Source organism: Chamaea fasciata, unplaced genomic scaffold (assembly GCF_029207755.1).
Source record: "Chamaea fasciata isolate MVZ Bird 193981 ecotype frontalis unplaced genomic scaffold, bChaFas1.0.hap1 SCAF_4, whole genome shotgun sequence".
Classification (NCBI taxonomy): Eukaryota; Metazoa; Chordata; class Aves; order Passeriformes; family Sylviidae; genus Chamaea; species Chamaea fasciata.
In genome coordinates this window covers 29282354-29304308 of record NW_027094089.1, presented here as the reverse complement: position 1 = coordinate 29304308, position 21955 = coordinate 29282354, and the positions used below count along the sequence as shown (strand labels likewise).

The 21955-nt window shown below is 37.1% G+C and overlaps 1 protein-coding gene across 4 annotated transcripts in view; it reads left to right on the top strand.

Moving 5' to 3' along the window:
• Positions 1-21077, top strand: part of ELOVL7 (ELOVL fatty acid elongase 7) — a 32068-nt gene extending 10991 nt beyond the window's left edge. For 3 of the 4 annotated variants that reach the window (XM_066182365.1, XM_066182364.1, XM_066182366.1), the window contains exons 2-8: positions 8724-8812; positions 10767-10957; positions 13204-13284; positions 13817-13873; positions 15587-15692; positions 18519-18655; positions 19931-21077. In XM_066182365.1, coding sequence (XP_066038462.1) covers positions 8749-8812; positions 10767-10957; positions 13204-13284; positions 13817-13873; positions 15587-15692; positions 18519-18655; positions 19931-20134 — 840 coding nt within the window. In that variant the 5' untranslated portion in view covers positions 8724-8748 and the 3' untranslated portion in view covers positions 20135-21077. Of the gene's footprint in view, positions 1-8723; positions 8813-10652; positions 10713-10766; positions 10958-13203; positions 13285-13816; positions 13874-15586; positions 15693-18518; positions 18656-19930 lie in introns of those variants that run through there. The other variant, XM_066182367.1, reaches the window with a different exon arrangement.
• Positions 21078-21955: the final 878 nt, after the last annotated feature.

Sequence of the window (21955 nt, the reverse complement as noted above, 5' to 3'; positions counted from 1 at the left end):
GGCAGCTTAAAAAACCCCAGTCTGTGTAATCTTTTGCAGTGCAGGTAAATAGCAGTCCTTACCCCTCTAGTTCAGAGCTCTATATTCTGTGTTTTGCTTGGTTACTAATGATGTGTGTACACTTTAGAAACACCACAGCTGTAAATAATTCTTACATATCCTTATCAGAACTGTCTCTACCATAGCTGTTTGTAGAGGAAAAACAAACAGAATGGGTAAAAGCTGTGTCTTACCAAGATGTTGGCTTGTAGATGAACAAGCAGGGAGCACAGGGATATGAGTTAGCATGACTGTGGAGCATGGCTGAAAATACTAGATTGTCTTACTGCTTTTTAGCCCTTAGTTCCTGTTTTGTGAAAGTCAGTTTAAAATAACTAAAGCTTAGTTGATCTGGTCTTCAAAAATCTAAAATGCTGCTTTCCTAGTTGCACAATAAGGTAAGGAGGAAAAAGGATAGTCTAAATCCTTTGGAGAAGGAGGATATTAACCTGGGTCACATACGGCCCAGTTACTAAATCAATGCATTACCAAAGGCCTTTGATAAGGGTAATGATATACCATTATCTAATAGAAATGAGGTTGCATTAACAACCTTATTTTGACTTCTAAGTGAAAGTTGTCACGCTGTGTGTGCCACAGGAGTCACTGTGTACTCAGGTCTAGGTGACATTGTGAGCTGGTGTCACTGAGCTGGAATCAAACTCAAAGGAGCCAGGTGTGAGTTGTGCACTGGGACACCAAGGAGAAGGGTTTCAGTTCTAAGCTGTGTGAGGAGCTGCAGCAGAGTCGGTAGGTGAGACTAGTTGGCTGAAGGACAGCTGACATTTAAATGCTCAATAAAGAGCTTTTGTTAAAGGCAGGTGAGTGCTGAAAACAAGTTAAAACCTTAGGAACTTTTCCCCTGCTAATGTTTTCGATTTTCTCTAGTACATTGGAAGTATGGGGAGAGAAATTTGGTGAAGATACACTGATGTCCATGGTGCTCAAGTCCTAAGTGAAACTGAGAACATTTTCAGAGATGTGCCTGGAGTCTAATATTTGATTTAAACTGACTGGATTCAGACTTGTAAAGAAACTTCCTTCCAGGCTATAGTTGCAAGAACTATTTAGACTTGATAAGTCTTTCTATGTGATGTAGGAGATTAGTCCCTAGGATCATTTCATATGCATCCCTGCAACCTCAGGCGATATATTTAAGATATTTAAGGTACTGATGATGACAGATCTTTTCCTGCCTTGCTGTAGCACAATGTAATTTTTGTACCTTCACATCTCATTTTGTAGAGTGTCCCTGGTGGACAGAGTGATGACTTTTTGAGGTGGAGCATGTGAAGTTCTTGACTAGGGGTCTAGTACAGGATTGTCTGTGAGTAGGCGGGACTGGAGGATGATGTAGCCTCTCTACATGACTTCATTATCAACTTAAAGGGATCTATGATTTATGATCTGTTATTCCCACTTTTCTCCCTTCCTGTGGCATTTCAGTTTGTGAGTTTTAATGTTTCCTCTGCACAAATCTGTTTAGCCTTTCAAGTTGGAGCTGACGGAGAAATAATATTTTTTTTTCTTTCTCAAAGCCCAAGCTTTCATTTGGATTGGTGAACTGCTGTGGCTTATCCTGCAGCTGCCTGGAGCAGACCTGCTGGCAGTCATGTTGTAGGACGGGACTGCACAGGGCACCTTCCCCATTCAGACACTGGTCACTGGTTCAATGTGTGTGATCCAAGAGGGTGCCCATGTAATTCTGGCTGGAAGCTGGGTACAAAGCAGGGCTGTACTCCTGAAATTGTTCCCATAAGAAGGGGATTTTCTGTGCCTGTTCTTACTGTTCAGCTTTGCTGTGAAGTCTTCAGTATCTGGTCTTTTAACAAATTATAGAGAGGCATGGAAGCAAATACAAACTGGTCTTTACTTTGTGCAGTAGCAGAATGGGAAATCCATTAGACAGACAGAAAACCAGTGTGAATTGTGGTTGAAATGAAACCTGTTTTCACTAGTTCTGCTACTTAGAGTACTTTAGTCACATAGGTAAATAACAGATTTGATGCTAGTTTAAAAAGCAAAGGATTAAATAAAGAGGTGCTATGTAAAAAATTCAGTAAGCGCAACTACACAAAGATAAGCATTAGATATCTTATTGAATGATTCAAATGAGGACTTTAGTAAGTAGGTGTTCTAATAAAGTTTCTGTAATGTGTTTTTCCGATGTCCACTGTCCTCTAGAAGGGGCAGTGTTTACAAGCAATATTAACAAAAAGGAAAAAGCCATCTAAATTTTAAGCAGGATGTAGTAAACCTGCATGTGAGATTAGTCTCTCAAAAACTGGTCTGGATGGTTGAGAGAGGCATAAAAATGAAAAAGGTGACAGAAACTTCTCTCAGCAAAATCCATAACAACAGGTGACACCCAGGTAAAGTTTAAAACTTTGTTGCAGAATATGGGTGAGTAATCCATGTAATATAATAGGCAGTTTGTAGTTGCTTGCCATGTGACATAAGGGAGTAATGTAGTTAAAACAACTGCAATTATGTAACACACAGCCTTGGGAAATAGGAAGGGCAGAGCTGGTATTTCCCAGGTAAATCTTATGATACCATCTGTGAAACGTCCTAATTTAATTACCTTCTGAACTTCAAGAGCAGAATTAACAACAGTATACAAAGTGATTCTGAAACATGAAAGTTTCATAATTGTGCCTGAATATATAAGCTGGTATCACAGCCATTTCTTAAGCCATAATTTTGAAATCAGACCTGGATGGGTCAATGCTTTCTGTAGGCTCTCTCCAGTGGGGTCTGCAAGGGTGGATGATCCTCCAGTAATCACTGTATGGGCTGTATGGTGTGTATGTGCTAGGTGTGATACTCCAGAAGCTTTGCTTTTGGGACCCATTCTGGGTGGAAATTAGACCACTGAAATCTGCACTGGGTTGTCATAATCTCCAGGCATTTTCTGAGAGATCACTGGAAAAGTATCTTGTCTCTCTTTTTAATAATAAGCTATTTTTCTCTAATGTAAATTTTTAATGTTAAGTGTTTTAAGTTCACACTGAATTTAAAATTGGTTTTTGGAGTGACAGAGTTTACATTAGGTTGTTTAATTTTTTTTTTTTTGTTTGATTGGGTTTTTGGGTTTTTTTGGTGACGTTCTTTTGTGTGCTTACTTTGTTTAGTAGCCATTAACACAAAACAATTCTTGTAAAATTACTATTTTAAAGTAAATATTGATATCTGTTTTATTATTTAAAAACTATGCAGGGGGAATAAATGAACATAAAGAATGGCAAATATCTTTCATGTGGGTTAAGCAAAGGAATGTGAAAAACTTCTTGTTCTCATTTAAAAATTAGGAATATTTGAGGCATACCAGTAATTCCCATTACAAAAGTCACTAATGAGTTTGTGAGCTAAGTGAACTTGAGTACTTCCAACAGCTTGTTTCCTTACCTCTTGTCATCGTCAGACATTCTCATATGGTTTGCTGTAGTATTTGTGGCATTTTTGTTGGTGTAAACAATCTTATCTGCCCTTGCCTCTCCAGTAAAGGTAATGGTCCAACTTGGAACTGGTTCTGCCAAGTTGTGTGCCTTAGCTCAGCTGCAGTTAGTGGGATCTTCCAGCTGCCTGCTGAGCAGCAGGCAAACAGAGCACAGCAGATTACTTTGCTCTTTAACACTAACCTTTTCCTCCTTAGCCTCACTTTCATCTCCTTTTTTTATAGTGGTGGAGGCACATTTGTTTAGAGATATCTTCAGAAATTATGCTACTACACTCACTTGAACTTAGGTGCACAGTATTATTTCCATTGACAAAAAGAAAAGTAGCGCCTATTTCTTTTGAAGAACTGAGTATCTTGCATACATTTTTGAGGTGATTTTGATGCTTGTTTTCCAACTGAATATGTTTGAGAGGACTGCCTGTTGTTTAGAACTTTTCAAGCTGGGCAGACTACTTATATGACTACATTTTTCAGTTTATGTAAATTGATTGCAATGAATTGTTTAAAATAACCCAATTTTGAAAATTAGTCTGCTAGTGTTACCTAATCTTGAGAGAGTTTGCTACATACTGGACAACCTATTGTGCATTTTAATGGCATTTTTAAATTTTGATATGAGCAGAAAGGGGAAGATTGGAAATAAAAGTACTGGTGTACTGATTCTATAAGTACATTGGCAGGTAGGTAAACCAAATGTATATTTTTCTGACTGAACTATGGCTATACAAATGCATAATGGGCAGATGAGTTTTTAGTATAAAGAACTAAAACTGTATTTAACAAATGGCCTTCTCTGGCCCCAAGTCTTTGACCCTTCAGGTGAATTCTTTCCAGTCTCACATTTAAAAGATAATTTCTGTAGCCTACAAAACTGCCAAACATTTTGGAAGATTGCATTATGGTCAAAGCATTATGAGTTTACTTCTTAACAACACAGTTGTACTATTAAAAAAATTCTTTCAAAAATGGTTTGGGGTTTTTTTGATGAAGCGCAAGCTAGTTGTTTATCTTGCATTTAGGCATGTGATTTCCTTTTTTTTTCACTCTTCTCTTAAAAAAAAAAAGCAGGCCTTGATCATACTATTTTCCAGTGTGTATGAATGTGTGTGAATAAGTGTAAAAGGGTAAGACAAAATATTTTTTATGCTGCCATTAACTCTCTTTTTGTAGGTGGTTAACAAAAAAATTATCCTGAGAACCTAACATTAATGTAAATTATTGTTCACAGAAGTGGATATATGAAGGGAAACTGGGTAGCTAGTTAAGAAAATAGGTAGAATTGTAAAGCACATTGAAAGTAAAGTAGTAATGTCATATATAAAAGTTGGTTTAAAATCTTTTAAAGGTAGGAAAGTTCTGAACAGCACTGTCTTTCTTGCAGACATTATTTCTTAAAGTAACGGGAGTTAACTTACTGTATTTTGCTTACCTTTAGATTCAGATTAATTGATCAGTCACTATTGTGTGGGGGCTACTTCTTGTGTAAATCCTTCTCTCAAGTTACTGAACTCCAGAAACTTTCAGAAGAAGTTCGGTAACTGTAGTGGAGTTGTATCTTGCTTGATTATGAACAGAAAAGAAATCTTGAAGGCTGAGAACCTCTGCTATCGAAACATTTGAGGACTGTTTTAAAGGAGGAGGAGCTGTGGATGCTGAGGTGAGGAGAGGTGGGACACACCCGTCACCATCATGTATGGCAGGAGCCAGTCTTACTATTTTCATCATCTGCCTTTCTACTACAACTAGAAGAAATCTATTGGAAATAGTCTGATTCCAGATAAAAATCTTGTATTTGGCCCTAATGCCGCGCAGGTAAAAGAGTTGTTATTTAATGCTGACAGCATGTATGTCTGACTTCTGATGCAAAAATTAAAGTGAAGTTGAGAAGTCAGGTTGGTAATTGTAATGAACTGTCTACTTGTGAGTTTGCAGTTGTTGAGTGACAACTGTAAGAGGGTGTAACAACTAGCACCCCAAGCCCGTTGTAGTGGGTTGACCCTGTCTGGGTGCCAGATGCCCACCAAAACCTCTCTCTCACTCCCCTTCACAGCTGGACAGGGGAGAGAAAATACAACAAAAGGTTCAGGTGTTAAGATAAGGATTGGGAAAGATCCCTCACCAATTAACAGGCAAAACAGACTTGAATTAAAGATAACAATTGAATTTAGTGCTTAGTAAATCAGAGCATGATAATAAGAAGTAAAATGAAAACTTAAAACACCTTCCCTCTGCCCTTCTCTCCTTCCCAGCCCTGCCTTCTGCCTCCAGAGTGGTGGGGAGATGGGGAATGGCAGTTGTAGTCAGTTCACATTGTTTCTGCTGCTGCCAAGGGAGACGAGTCTTTCCCCTGGTCCTGTGTGGTGTCTCTGCTGTAGGAGACAGTTCTCCATGAACTTCTTCAATGCAAGTCCATCCCACACAGTTTGCTGCATGAGCTGCTGCAATGTGGATTACTCTTTCATGGGGTGCATCCTTCAGGCACAGCCTGCTCCAGTGTGGCCTTCTCGTTCCATGGGTTCACAGCCTCATCTCAGGCATACACCTGCTCCGGCATGGGTCTCCCCCAGGGGCTGCAGGGGGATCTCTGCATCCCCAGGGGCCTCCATGGGCTGCAGGGGCACAGCTGCCTCACCATGTCTGCGCCAGGAGCTGCATGGGAACCTCAGCTCTGGTGCCTGGAGCAGCTTCTGTCCCTTCCTTTTGCACTGACCTTGGTGTCTGCAGGGCTGTTCCTCTCTCCTCTTCTCACTCTGCTCTTCTCTGGTGGCAATTAAAACTGCACAAATGTTAGGTGTTTTTTTCTTCTTACATCTGTTATCACAGAGGCATTACCGCCATTTCTGATTGGCCCAGCCTTAGTCAGTGGCACATCCATCTTTGGAGCCACCAGAGACTGGCTCTGCTGGACACTGAGGAAGCTTGTCACAGCTTCTCACAGAAGCCACCTTGTAGTCCCCCCACTACTTGGCTATGCAAACCAAATACATGGCTATTAAATGGCAATTGATTTAGTGCCAGAATCTACACAGAATTTTCTGGAATTTAAGAGCATGTTTTGAAGCAGATTTCTTTTTTAACTTTGGTCTTGGTCAGCATGTTGAGCTAGCCAGTCTGAGTTCCAATAATGTGAGCATGGGAATACTGAGTGGCAGTGAAATCAGTAAGCTACTTTTCTTACCAAAGAACCAGTTAAATATATTATGATTGTTTGTACTGAGTGAATATATTTGTTGAAATATTGAGCAATACTCTGCACAAGGTTTCTGTGGGCTTGGGTAGAATTCTGTTATAACCACTGCATGAAGTATTTTCAGTTTGCCATGCCATTTCTCTTGACAGACTGTTCTCATGTGTCTGAAAGAATACTGGATTAACAGGAAAATTTATTGTAATCTGTCTAACAGTTTAATACAATAGTTATTTATAAAGTAAACATTTTTAACAGTTCCTCCCCAGCACCAGTTATGGCTGAATTGCTTGGCTGTCACAGTTGAGCACTCTGAAGTACCTGGTGTTCAGGACAAGGTTGGATTTACGAGTGTTTGATATCATCCATAGTTGGCTTATGGAGCAAGGTGACAATAATATTTATAATTTGCCTCTAACCATAAAATCCTTTCTCTCATGTGATTGCTAGTGTCAAACGCAAGAGTGTTCCTCATTAGTAAAGAAGTTTCCATTAGTAAAGAAGTTTCCATTATTAAAGAAAGAAGATGCCCCCTACTTCTTGTTTTGTCAGCACCTTTATCAGCATAGAGTGCTGAAGCAAATGTTGTGATATGAATACAGGATGCATGAAAATGGTCAGTGTGAAGGCCGTGACATTGAGTTGGGAAATGCTGATGCTGGAGGGTGATATTTCTAGAAAATGTGAATTTAAAAGAGACTTGCAGAGGGAGTATTTTCCAAACGTGAAATTGGTGGTGGTTTCAGATATTCAGAGACACCGGACAGAAGTGCAACCAGGAAAACAAGTGGGCAGCAAAATGAGAATGGAGATGAGGTAGATCGAGTGAACTCTAATGGAGGCAAGCTTGTCTGTGTTGCATCTTGCAATGAAGGGTGAGTGTAGTGGCTAAAAATTCCCGCAAAATGGTGATGAACAGGATGTACTTGTAGAAGTGAAAATAAGGGTGAAATGGTTTTTCTGGACTGTGAAGGTGAAGATAAATGACAAGATGATAGTGGGGAGATCTGAGGAGAGAGATGCATTACTATCATGAGGGAAGAACTGGCTCTCTCAACTTGCAGCTGGCTTAGCCTGGAGGAGATGCAGAAGGGTTGCCAGAGGAAGGGAGCTGGTTATCAAGGTGTGCTGCAGTCTGAAATAATAAATAAATATTACTAATAAAGGTGAACACAGTGTGAAGATTGCACAGGGGTATTGAGAGAATTCATGTGGTAAAGTGAGACACTGAGTGGATAAGGGAGAACCACTGTCAAATGTGCTGGGATTTTTAAAAGGTATTTTCTAGGGGGGTTGGGGCAAGGGAAGGGCCGATGAGTACTTGATAGTGGGGAAAAAATCAGTATTCATATAAGCATACTTCTCTGAAAAGTTTTACATAAGTAGGAGGTACTGCATGCAAAGTGGATGTGCTGGATAAATTTTGTGGGTTAATGGTATTGCCATTGGTACTATGACATTCCATGATTCTGGTGTGGAAACAGTTGATTCATCAGAGTGGGATTTGCATACTAATTATAACATGGCTAATTATTGTATTTAAAAGGAGTTTGCTGACATGTTGATACCTTTTCTCCTTCCCACATACCTTAGAAATACTTCTTATTTAGATTTTTTTTTCAATAATAAATGTTGCAAAGCTGAACTTCCTCATATATCAGCAGCTTGGACTTTAGGTGGAGATGGTGATAAAAAATAATTTAAGCATCTGCTGTTTATTCATATTTACCTCTTAACTGTAATGGTTAACCACAGCACAGTTTCTTGAGATAACACTTTATGGCACGGAAGCACTTGGTTTGTATGTAGAGATTGTAAAATCATATTGTTGTGCATAACAGCTCTGCTATAAATTAGACCCAAGGATAGTGGGATGTTGCCAGCTAATGCTTCCTGATCGGTATTTCACATATGGTGCTCTGTTAGCCTTTTCTCTTTTTTTAACACTTTGTTTCCTGAAACTCTTTCCCAAAAAACTTTATTAATCTTTCTTTATTGACAAAAATCTGTATTTCTGTTTTGGTTTGTTTTCTGCAGGCAGCATCATAAAAATCAAGTGAAAATGGCCTTTAGCAATCTGACATCAAAGGCTATACTACTGTATGATGAATGGATTAAAGATGCTGGTGAGTCATTTAAATCTAAAACTTACTAACTCCCAATAATTTTGAATAGCAATGTGCAGCTATGCAAGGTGTGCTGTTTATCAACTTAGAAGTAGCTTTGTCATCCTGTGAATATTTATAAGACTTGCCAGGTTACCAATTAACATGGCAGTCTAGCTTCTGCATTTTAAAATAGGAAGTAAACAAAACTCAGGTAGTTTATGGATATAAACTCAGAGTAAATAAAGTGCAGACAGTGATTCTTCCATCAGTGTCTCAGGCTGCCTGAATATATAGTCTGAGTTTTTCCTATGGTGCTGAATGTATAGTTTTAACTCTTTTTCATTACCAAATAATTGCATTTTATCAGTTAATTAATGCAGGCATATGGTGTTACTGCATTTTGCTTTTGCAAAAGGAAAAAAAAAAAAAAAACAAAAAACCAAGCTGGGATAAGTTTCAGTATTTGAAATTAATCCTCAGAGTAATTAAGTCTGTCACAGTGGTACTTTGAAAAGGGATGTTAGTCTCTTGTTGCAGTTAGTAAGGGATATTAATCACACTTTGCTTTTATGTTGCCACTGTTGTTATTCTTATGCTTACCAAAAGCTGATAGAGAAGACCTCAATTTTGGGGTTAAAACCCATCAGTCTCAGTGTTGCTCACTGTGGTAGACAGATAGTGACAGGAATTAGCTAATTCCTGGAAAAAAATTGAGAAGTGGTTAAGGTTTGATAGATAAGATTACTGATAGGTCTTTTTCAGCATAGCTGAGCACTACTTTTCTTGGGTCAAAGCACAGCCTGCAAGCGAGTGGGGAGTTTAATCAGTATGGCTCATGCGGTGAAGTAGGTTGGGACGGAGTAAGCTTTTCTGCTGCGCTATCCATGACTCCAGAACCTGAGTAGTCTCCATACCCAACAGTGCTTGTGTTTGGCATTTTGTATCATAGTGTTAGTGGTGGAATGTGGTTTTCTCAGGATTCAGGCTGGGGAGAAAGCAGGAAGGGTTTGGTAGGAGCAGAGCAAGGGTGGATACAACAAAAACAGTCAGTTGTAAAGAAATGGTGGTTCTCTTGCAGTGCACACAAGCAGATTCCTCATGCTGTGGGTCACAGTCCTCGTTGGTCTGTGGGCAGTGGCACTGGCACATTATAAGCTGTGAGCAGCATTGTAATGTGCTCTCCTCCTCAATCTGTTTTCACACTACTAGTGGCTGTTAACCACATGAGAGGGTCTCATGGGTGAAAGGTTGCTTGACTGCTGTGGGTTGAAAATTCGCTGACTTGAAACCTTTGGCTATGAATTAAACACTTGACGAAAATACCCGTAGTGTAATTTTACCCTTAAAATACAACAGCAAACCATGAAAGCAACAGTTTACTGAGTCAGTAGTTAAGTTTGGGATCATTCTGAACTGAATCTTTCAAAAGAATAAAAAAATTAAAGAAAATAAAAATTACATGAGGTTTGTATCAGTTCACCTGCTTATGGAGAAATGTGATCTGGGACTCTGTGATAAACCACAGAAGGGTGCAGTGGAATCATGGTGATGCTCAAATGAAATACCTGCCAGTCTCATCTGCAGGGAGAAGGGAGTGGGGTGTGCTTAGGAGGAGGTGCCTCTGCAATACAGCTCTCTGGCATAACTGTGGGGTAACTTGCAACATTTGCTTGTTGTATTATAACTTTCTTGTCACATGAAAGTGTGTGCTTTGTCATGCTCTAAAGACAGAAAATCATGTCACTCATGATTCTGTGTCTCCTTTTCATTATATGTGAAGAAAGAAGCACTGAATCCTACATGGGTTAAATCATGTTATCCAGTCAGTATGGATTTGAGGTGAATGGACTCTGAAATGTGAATGGTGACAGAAAAACCCAGAACATCATGAATGAAATTCTTTTCTGTAGCTGTTTAAGTAAGTACTGTAGACATCTGATTTTTTTTCTTTTTCTTCCCCCACCCCCTCTAGATCCAAGACTGGAAGGCTGGCCACTCATGTCTTCACCTTTTCCAACAACTTTCATCATTGGAACCTACGTTTATTTTGTCACCTCCTTGGGACCCAAACTCATGGAAAATAAAAAACCTTTTGAACTCAGGCAGATCATGACGTTTTATAATTTTAGTGTGGTAGCCCTCTCTTTATATATGACTTATGAAGTAAGTACTATGTTTGTAATGTATTTATATATTTCATGTCTTTAACAACTAACTTCTAATAAATTCATTAATATAATTCCCAAACTGCAATTATCAAAAAAAATATTAATGTCATAGGAGTAATTATATTCCTCCAAGCTGTATGCTAAACTTGTAATTCTTGGAAAAAGGGAGTAAGCCATACCCAGAAAGAGAGAACATGAAACATTTTGTGTCATTATACATAATTAAAAAAGTTTAAAGTTTTCATCTTTTAAATTCATTGTACTGTGACAGGTAAAGCAGACAGTATGCTTTTCTTAGCATTTTGTAATTGTTTCTGTTCTACTTGGTGATAGTGTGACAACCTGCCCTTAAGGGGAAGGAACAACAACTGATGTTTCAAACACTGTATAGAGTATGTATACTGTGAAATAATCTTCCACTAGATCTGTCTTTTAAATGACAGAAATCATTGACAGGGGTTAACAAAATCTAATCCAAGGCATTTTTATCCTTTAAATGAACAAACAAAACCCATCTAAACAAAAACCCTCCAACCTCTACCCCCTGCTTTCCCCACCAAGCCCAAATTATGAGTATCTTTAACACTGATTTTCCTCACAACCCCAAAATAGCAAATTCTCTTTTATTTCAAAAGCAGTGTTGAGATTTTGCTGCTGTTGGGCTTTACTTGTTTGTTGGGATTTGGTGGGGTTTTTTGAAGTGTTGCTATTTGTTGATGCTATCATGTGAATGACAGCCTTACACGTTTGCCTGGTGAAGCATCACTGTGCTAGTACTGACCCTGTGCGTGACTGTCAGGGCTATTTGAGGTTTGGAAAACTAGTAATAAAAAGTTGTCAGATCATTGTGCCAAACTGGCAGGATATGTTCCTGTTAGCTTAATTTACATGAATCTTACCGTGAGTTACAGTGAGCTACCTGACATTTCTTCTAACCTCTCTAAAGGCACTGCAGTAGCAGCTACTTTGTGTCATGACTGTTGTGTGGAAAGTGGTGAACAAGATGAATGCTTTTGCTATTTAGATATTTTTTTAAAAAATTGACGAATTTCATTTTGGAATTTGGTTCCAAGTTTGGTTTTAGTTATGAACCTCTGGAACAAATGAACTAAATACCACCAAAAAACCCACAAAGAAACAATAAAAGAGAAAAATTAAACTTCTGTTAGTGTCTAACACTGGCAAGGTATTGAATAAGTCTGCTGTCAAGACTTCCATGTTGCAATTTCATGAAAGAGTGCATGGAGTATAACCGATTGAATTTCTGCTATGTTGTCTGGTGGTCAGCAAGAAGATGATTGTTTCCCTTTTTGGAACCAAGTCATTTGATGGGTGTTTTAGTACTGTGCTGTTTTGCTGGTGTTCCAAAAAAAGGGGCTTTTTTAAAGCAATCAGTTCTTTCAGGAAGTTAAAAGGATGAAAGCCTGCTTCTGTTAGGAGAGGTGAAGCTCTTACCATGCATGAGTGGATGGTGATAATGAGAAGCATCATAAAGATTTAAAATACAGATGTCATAATGGCTGGCAGTAGAATAAGCCAAGTATAATACTAATATTGTTGCTCTTGCTCAAGATTTAATATATTTCAAGAGAAAAGATTATGCTGTATTTGGCACATATAGTCCTTCGGTCATGTGTGTGCTCTCAGTTGTAGCTTCTCGGCACTCATATGAGTGGAAAACTAATTAAACCAGAAGTTTAACTAATGAAGTTTAACTAAGCAGAATTTTAGAAACTATGATATTAAATGTACATCATGCGTATTGATTTGTTCCTTGTCTTTAATGATAATTAGCAATAGCTTTCTGTTGTACTGGTTTTGTTAGAGTATTAAGACGCTGTGTTGTAATCATTTTTGTATTAAGATAGTTAGCTGTGATAGCAATGTTCAAAAGAATTATATTTGGTTTTGTGGTCTTACTTACACAGTAAGTTGTTTTTTAACACTGGTTTTGAGATGCATCTCTCTCTTCTCTTTAGTTACTAATGTTGAAATAATGGGTGTTGAAAGAAAATTCTTGTCTATGGGTGTGGTCCTGGAATTAGAAATTCATTAATCTGCAACAGCAAAGGATTTTTGTGGTAGCTATCCCACACACAGGTAGATGATTGACAAAGTTGCTGATTTAAGGTGTTTTTAGTATTGTTTTTCCCCTCCTGCTTAGTGATTGCAAAAGTAATCCAAAATTAATGAATTTTTCAAAAGATATAAAGTTAATCTTTGCCCTTTTCTTTCCTCCAGTTTCTTATGTCAGGCTGGGCCACAGGATACTCATTCCGGTGTGATATCGTTGACTACTCAAGGTCACCAACAGCTCTAAGAGTAAGTTGCCAAAGACAAAGGCAAATTGTTACCACGGAACAATAGAATGGTTTGGGTTGGAAGTGACCTTGGAGATCATCTAGTTCTAATGTCCTTGATAGGAGCGAGGACACCTTCCACTAGACCAGGTTGTTCAAAGTAGTATGTTATACATTTATTTTTTTTAGAAATGCTTTTTGAACAGTATGCTTTTTGAATGCACTGTTATAGAGTGAAATGCACTAAATGGAAATGCTCTCTTGCATAATGTACAGTTTGTGAGTTAACTGGAGGGATGGGTTGGTTGGTTGACTGGGAGAAAGAAAGAGGCAAGGAATTCATTGGCTTGTTTTTGTTGGTTTTAAAATTCCTTTAAGTTTAAAAATTGCTTTGTGTTATTAAAGAAAAAACAATCAAACTATACATTTAAATATTTCTGTCAACCTTGGAACATCACTTGACCCAGTACTTTCCTTTATATAGATACTAATTTGTCCGGCTTAGTTTTGTTTATGACTTTTATGTTTTGACAGTTTGATTTTTACTCTTGCAGATGGTGAGAACATGTTGGCTTTACTTCTTTTCCAAGTTCATTGAATTATTAGACACTGTAAGTATTTGTAGCCTAATAAAAAAAAGTGGTTCTGTTTCCTTTTCACAGCAGAACTGGTGCTGTTCAGGGCTGAGGATCTAAGTTGCTTTTTATTTAGTCCTCCAATCTTCAATTATTAGAATACCATCACAGTGTTTACCCCTATCATCTCTTCATATCTTATTCTCTTTTTACACTGTTCTTCTATCATTATCAGGAAAAATGTTACTGAGGGAACACACCTTTAAATATTTAGGAAGTCTGGATAACTTGTCTGTTTAACAGCTGAGTACACTAATCTGTTATGCTATGGCAATGCTTTTCTCAACACTGTAGATAAAAAACAGTTGATCACACTGAATATATTTTTTCACATCATCTTCAGATTTTATCTCCCCCATTCATGTCATCAACAGCTCTGAATGTAGGACAAAATTGCCATACCTACTTGCTCTCAGTTCCTGAGATTGTCTTGAGTGTTGTGACTATAGAGATGTTTGATGTCAGGCTGGCACTCTAACCTGTATAAAGAAAGTCTGAGCAGCAGTGCATTGAAACAGAATGCAGACCTCGTTCACCACCAGCAGCCATCTTCCCAAGACTGGCACCAGATAGGACTGACTGAGATAATTTCAAACAAGCTTCTGAGTGTTGGAATTAGCTGCAGTTCTGTTTTGCGCTATTGTTTGGGGCACAATAGTAGTGGTTCAGGAGCTGACTCATGAGCAGTGAGGATGTTCTACATCCTCTGAGCAAAGCTGGCCATCAGACTTTTTGTCTGCAAATGTTCATGATTCAACACTGGAAGATCTTACTGACTAAACCAAATGGAATGGTAATGGAAGTGTCTGGAATGCTAAAACTGGAAAAGCCTGACAAGTATATTGCTATATTTGCCTCTATTCTCCACAGGATAGACTGCTTCTTTTTAATTAGTCCTGAGCCTGCTTTTTTAAAAAAATCTGTTTTGTTTGAATATGGACAATTAGATACATGTTTCTCATCAGCTTTTTTGTTTTAGTGCAAAAGTAATTTCTTAGCTGTATTTATATCTGCTGATTCGAAATGTTTTCTCTGGCATACCAGACTTCTTTTCTTCTGTGTTTATTTGCTTGCCATCTGATACTACCCTTTCCATGACCCAACTTCTCCTTACAGTTTTTTTGCTGTTTTCCCTCAACATTTCCCTTGATGCCTGTTCTTTAAAGGGGGCCTGTCAATATCAATTGAGAATATCTACATATATTCTGTATCATTTCGATGTTTTCCAGTGGTAGCTAAGTCAGAGTTCATAGTAAAGTGCTATTTCTCTACTATAGTATTTTCTACTGTTAGTCCTTCAGTTAATTTTCTCAAATGGCCTTTCATTAAGAGTTCAGGGCACTTAAAATCTGATGCCTCTAGCGACTTCTTAATCCAAGCAAGTCCGTCTTACAGTTTTTTGCACATATAGGAGATGACTCAACCTTTGACATTTGGTTTCAAAGCTTGCCTTGGCTTTTGAGATTTCACAGGTGGATTTTCCTTACTGGTTTTAAGTTTTTTTGAAAACTAGTTTTCATAGCCAGACACTCACTAAGCTTTTGTTCTTTGCCCAGCACTGTAACTATGAAGAATTCCTAAATGTATAGTAGTGAGCAGCCAGCACTGATGTGTACATTTTTCTTTAAATATGTTGGGCTTGATTATCTTCTGTAGCATTCTGTTCATTAAAATTAAATTCTGTTTCAGATATTTTTTGTGCTGCGTAAGAAAAACAACCAAGTTACATTCCTGCATGTCTTTCATCATTCCATCATGCCATGGACCTGGTGGTTTGGAGTCAAATTTGCTGCAGGTATGGAGAGAGAGTGGAGTTAAAGGTGAACATACCTTCTGGTAGTGAAAGTTACCTATGGTAGACCAAAAAAAAACCCAAAACAAAAAACAAACAAAAAAACCCCTAGAATTAAACATATTGGAAACATCAGTGTTTTTCAATATGGACTTCTGCAGTATTTTATGGAACAACTGAGATCACCATAATTATTTAAATGGGTGGGGATTACTCATTTTTCCTATCTGACAGCATTTTATTCAGTGTTGATTTCTTATGGGAGGAAGAGGTGCAGAGAAGAGAGTTGGGTACAAGCAAAAAACGTTATTAGAGGAAAAAGAGAAGTCATTGAAAAATCATAAGTGCTGGAGGAGATACATGAAGCAAATAACTCTGTTGACTTCATAACCATTTTGCCCTCTATAATGTTAGAACTGAAGTGGAGGGGAGGACTGTGTTCATTTTTTTTCTTTTATTTTTTTCCTGTTTGAGAAATTATTCAGTCTTTTTTGCAGATTCTTTTACTGGCTTTAGGTAGCATGTGTGGGATTATTTACACCTGATACTTCAGCTTTCACAAAACTAAAGAAATATTTTTCTGGGCCTTCTTTATTAAAGAAACATATTTAAATTATTTTGAATTTAAATTCTTCTACCACTATCAGCTTACCTTCACTTCCTCCTTTTTTGCTTGATGTGTCTTTGCATGCATTTTCCTATGCCACATTATCAGTGTGCACCACTAATAAATACAACTTGCCATGAGAATAGTCTGAAAAGCACAGAGTGGGGAAATGCATAGTCATGTATAAATCCATTTCTGGGACAGCTTAGGCTTTTTTAGGAGTTTCTACTGAGAAATAGTGGGGTTTCATACATGTATACCTGGAAACATGTTTTGTGTTTTTTCTTTTTTTTGCTGCAAAATTGCTGAAGCAGTTGTTCCATTGCTCTTCAATCTGATCTGTTAGTGTCTGTTTGGTCCAGAAAGCACTCCAGAAAATTTATAGATCTTGTGAACTTTTCCAGTGTGCAGCTTTTCCTTGTGTATAAATGGATATACTTTTCTTGTATTTGTTGAGTTTCTGTTAATAGGAAAGTGGTGGATTGATTCTGTATTTTTCAGATCTTGCTGAGTGACTGGTATTAAGTTAACATTAAAACTGAATGGTTTTATTTTACACACCCCAGTGTGTTTATAGGTCTGCAAAGGGAAACCTGCAGCAAATAGCAGTCCCTCCTCTTCAACCTTGAAAATTTTCCACTTATAGGTGATTAACTTTCTCCTTTTTATCTGGATGGTGGATCAGTATACCAGCTACAGGCTTCTGATTTTGCGTCAGATTCAAATTTCCCATGTGACAATTTGACAAATACTTTTAGCAAAGTGTGCAAGAATTGTTTTGTCCTCCGCTAGTAATAGTCCCTCATATTTATGCAGAGCTGTGTTTATTCCAAAAACTCTATTGCTTATCTTTACACTTATCTTTCTTTTACTGTTGTTTGATGAGTTTAATTTTTTTTCCAAGAATTTCAGTCCTGCTGATGTTTACCTTGTATTCAGTTTCATCAGCGCTTGTCCTTCTAAACAGCAGCATCTGTCAAGTTTTCAACCTGTTTGTAAAAAAACCAACAGTTTTGGATGGAGATGCTGTTTTTTTCTCTAATGTGATATAAATACAGAATTATAAAATCATGCTAACTATAGTATTGCTTTTTGGAGCATATTTTTGTACTGTTCGGTAGGTTCCTTTTTCCTCTGCTTTAGTTATTTATTTTTTCTTTTGAATGTTCACAGCACAAGCCAAAAAAAGTATGTATATTTGAACTGTAAGAACATTCAAATTATTTTTAAAAATACAAATAGCTGAGTTTCAAAGAAAGTTTGCAATCACAGCTGGAGGAGATATTCCTTCTCAAGCTGGAAGATTAGTGTGAGCTACTAAAAACACAAAATATGTTTTATTTTTAATTGGAATGATTCTTAATGGGAGAATAGCACTCTTTTTTTCTCACTAAATGTCTCCTTTTATGTCATCTTGTTTTCTTTTTGATGATCATTGTTTTCATGGCCATGTTTCTTTTAAAAATACTTTGCTGTCTGCTGCTTCTTGGATCAGTTTTACCTCTAATTTCTTGCGTTCATTAAAATAAAGCTACTTTGAACAGGATCATGTAGCTCCATGGTTAATCCAATGGAAAAGGAAGTGTTTCCTTACTTGTTCTTTGAAATGCTCATGTGTTACCAGTTTCAGTCATAAATTTATCCCAAAATGGGCCCTACTTAAGTTTCCCTCTCACTCTAAGTATCTTTTGAGTTCGACACTGGATTTGTGAGACCCTTGTTCACGATTACAAAAACATACTGTCTGAAACTGTATTTCATTCCCTGGGAATCTGGAAATCTGTATTGAGAAGAGACTTGTTACTTATCCTCTACAACTTTTTGAAGTTCATCATGATGTCTAGAAAGGAGGCAAAAACCAAGAGGAATGCTTTCTACTAAGTTTTCTGTGTCTCTATCAAATATGTGTTTTAATAAAAAATAATAAAAAAATGAACCCAAAGAACAAAAAATTCCACTAAAATGTTTTTACAAGTAATTAGATCAGATGGGTTTTACTGCTTTTTTGGGAATGCTTAGGTAAACCTTTTCTGAGACAAGAAACTGATATGACCCATCAGAACAGGTATCAACCCAATTCAGGTAAAATACCTTGAGGGTTAGTCAAACCTAGGTTTTGTGGTACAGGTTTTTTTCACGCCCTGGCTCAAAACAATCTGCTAGGACCTCAGTGGCTTTTTATATCTGCTGTAATGCTACTACTATGTTTTGTTTCTCTACAGGTGGTTTAGGAACATTTCATGCTTTGCTGAACTGTATTGTGCATGTTGTCATGTACACGTACTATGGAATCTGTTCTTTGGGACCAGCCTATCATAAATATTTGTGGTGGAAAAAGTACATGACAACTATACAACTTGTGAGTAACTGTCCTTGACATATGCACCTGTCAAAAACCTGATTGTAGCTAACACAGATTTAATGCAATAAATTTGTCCTTTTAGTTATGCCCATGTGTAGAGCTTACAGTTGGTGTAAGATTTACTATTGTTTTAATTGAGGATAACAAAAGGTGTGAGCTCTCCACAGTAATATATTTAAATCTGCTGACTTCAGTCTTCACTGTAATCAGAGATTTAGTCAAATAAGCTTTTCAGTTATGCAGTACCTGGTAAATATATTTACAAGACTCATTGCTTGTATAAAAATTATCAAAATACAAATTTACACCAAGAAAATACAATTAATGTACAGAATACACATGTAACTAGTAACAAGTACATGTAACATGTAGTAAGGAAAGGGAAAAAACTGTTTCTTTAGAACTTGATGTTCTTTCATAGAAAATGTTTATGTTTAAAAAATGAACCTCTCTCCAACCCAGAGCATTAAAACCCACTCTTGCAGTAATTATGTTAAGTGTTTCATCAGCTTTAGGTCACTTTCAAAAGGTTGCTCTTCTGAGTGCTTTTCATGCCCACCTCATTTAATGGATGGATTTTCAAAATTCAGTTTCTGGCCAAACAATTGGCTTAGAATGAGCAAGAATGCTGATGGAGGAGGTAAAGGAGCTCCCTGTCTGCTTGCACCAGGGCTGGTTTTAGTAGAATAGTTCATGTCACCATGTGCAACTCTAAACAATGTAGCCTGAATATTTATAACTTGGTCCTTTTGACCTGGAGGCACTACCAGTGGACTATTAACTTGGAGTTTGTGTGGAGTGTCGTTTTGACACATGCCAGTGGTGGAGGGAAGGTGGGAACTCTTGTTCCCTAACCATTTAATGGTTTCTTGCTTTTGTTGTTTTTTGGGGTTTTTTTCTGGCTAATTTTTCAAAAGGAGCCTCCCATTTGTCACTGGACAAACTGTCTGCCTCCTTCCTTTTTATCTGAACTGGTCAGGGTAGAACCAAATTCTCCTTCCATGAGTTTCTTAGTTTGTCCCAGAAGTTCTCTTCCTTTATTATGTAAACCTGTTTTTCAGTGGAGTAGTATTTTGGGGAGATGGGCTATAAAGATGCATCTGTGTCATATTAAGAACTTGCATTGTTGTCCCTGTTGTTCCTTGCTTTCCCCCCACTCCACCCCTACTATCTGTTTTTCAGTAAACGAGCTATGCTGAAATTTTTTAAACTTCTGTAATAAGGTTGTAATTAATTTTAAAAGTACTTATTTTCTTTGCCTTTTCCCTCCAGGTCCAGTTTATTATGATTACAGTCCATATAGGACAAATCTACATTATGGATGATTGTCCGTACCAGTATCCAATTTTCATGTTTATTATTTGGCTTTATGGCTCTATGTTTTTAGTCTTGTTTCTCCACTTCTGGTACCACGCTTACACAAAGGGACAAAGACTGCCAAAAATGGCAAGAAATGGCATCAGCAAAGATCAGTGAAACAAATCATTGTCTCTGAAACCAAAGAAGTGTATATGTCAAAGGGGAAACTTGCACTACTTGACAATCAAGATGTTTAGGTGCGCACACTACGCAGTGTATATTTTGTATGTTTTCTTCCAAAACAGAATTTGTATTTTTACCGTAAGTTATTTGGGATTCAGAACATGGGACTGGAAAAGAACTGTGGATCTCTGATTTAAAAAAAAAAGGTAGATGACCTCTATCGAGAAAATGCACAAAAATAAAGATAATTGGAAAGAAAAACTAAAATGTGTATGACAAGTACTGAGTACTTTGAACACACTTTGAGGGGGATAAAATTTACTTCACTTTAAATGTTGTAAGTTGCTAAGACTGTCAGCTTCATTTTATTATAAGAATGATTCTTCAGTAAGTACTGTTTATAGAATCTAAGGCATATTAATATAGTTAATACATAAAACTTGTTACATCTGTTTGTAAACTATATTACTTTAAAGAAAAGATTGTATGTTAATCTGTCAAGACATAGTGCTTCATTTGAAGATCACAGATTTTTGGATATACTGTCTTTTACTAGGAGAACTGAATTCATTTCATGTTGTGCTCAGTTGAACATTATCGTAAATGTTGGAAAGCTACTAATATGGGGATTATCTGAGTTGTCTTGTAGCATAGTGATCAAAACATCTTACTGATTTGTTCACTGTAGTAGCCAAGTTATACTTATTATTCAGTGTGTCTATGGATATACTTTATATTGGTAGCCTGTGCTGTTTGTGAAGTGGGGCTAGAAAGATTATGGAATCTTTTAATTCAATAGCCAAAATCTTACAACTCAAATAAAATGTAAAAAAAAATTATGATTTAATGATTTAAGCTTAAATGTCGCCTACCATGATTGTACTGTGCTCTACTTTCTTCCATTTCCATTGTCTATTGAAATACATGTCTAGAAATAGTTTGTGTCATCTTGGCTTTTTTTTATTATTATGGCTTGTTTTTATCAGCTCAAGGTTGAAGTTAATCCAGTTATCTTGTGTGGAACCAGGGAAAAAAAAATATGTGACATTCTTTGAGCTGCTGAAAGTGCAGCAGGCAGCTGTGACTGGGCATGGCTCCACTCTGTACCCATGTGGTTTTCCAAGGTTAGGCAGATTTTTGGGGTCACATTTGTATAGAAATCAAAGGAACTTGCTATTTGTAAGTTGCATTTGTACTGCATGAGTTTATTAAGGAATTGGTGTATTCAACAGACCTGGAAATGAGGAATTAAATGTATTTAGATTAATGTTACCATTAAAAGTACTGTTTTCTACAACACAAAAAAAAAAAAAAAAAAAAAAAAAACCCAAAAAAAAAAAAAAAAAAAAAAAAAAAAAAACCAAAAAAAAACCCCAAAACAAAAAACTTATAATACTTGCTTTTTACTTGAGCTGATCTGTGGGATTTTCAAATACTCAAAACTGAGGCAGATTTTAATAGCCTCCTTGTTGCACAATTCCAAGAGAGTAAGTTTTGTTACCTGAACACTTTTATTTTACTGACATTTATGGTGCATTGTAAATGCTAAAGGAATGTAAACTTTAGGTTGGACATGGGTTGCAAATGTTTTCTTTTGAGATTACATCACTTTTTTAAAACAAATAAAAAAAGAATTTGTATTTTATCTATTCACTATTTAATCCCTGTAGCTGGCAGCTCTCAGGACAGCTTGACAGTAGATCTCAAAGTATTAGGATGACTTGAGAATTAAATTGCAACCCCTGAATTTTAGATGCTTGATCTTAGAATTATCAGTGTTCAGTTCCCAGCTCCCGGGCAGTACATGTGGAGATG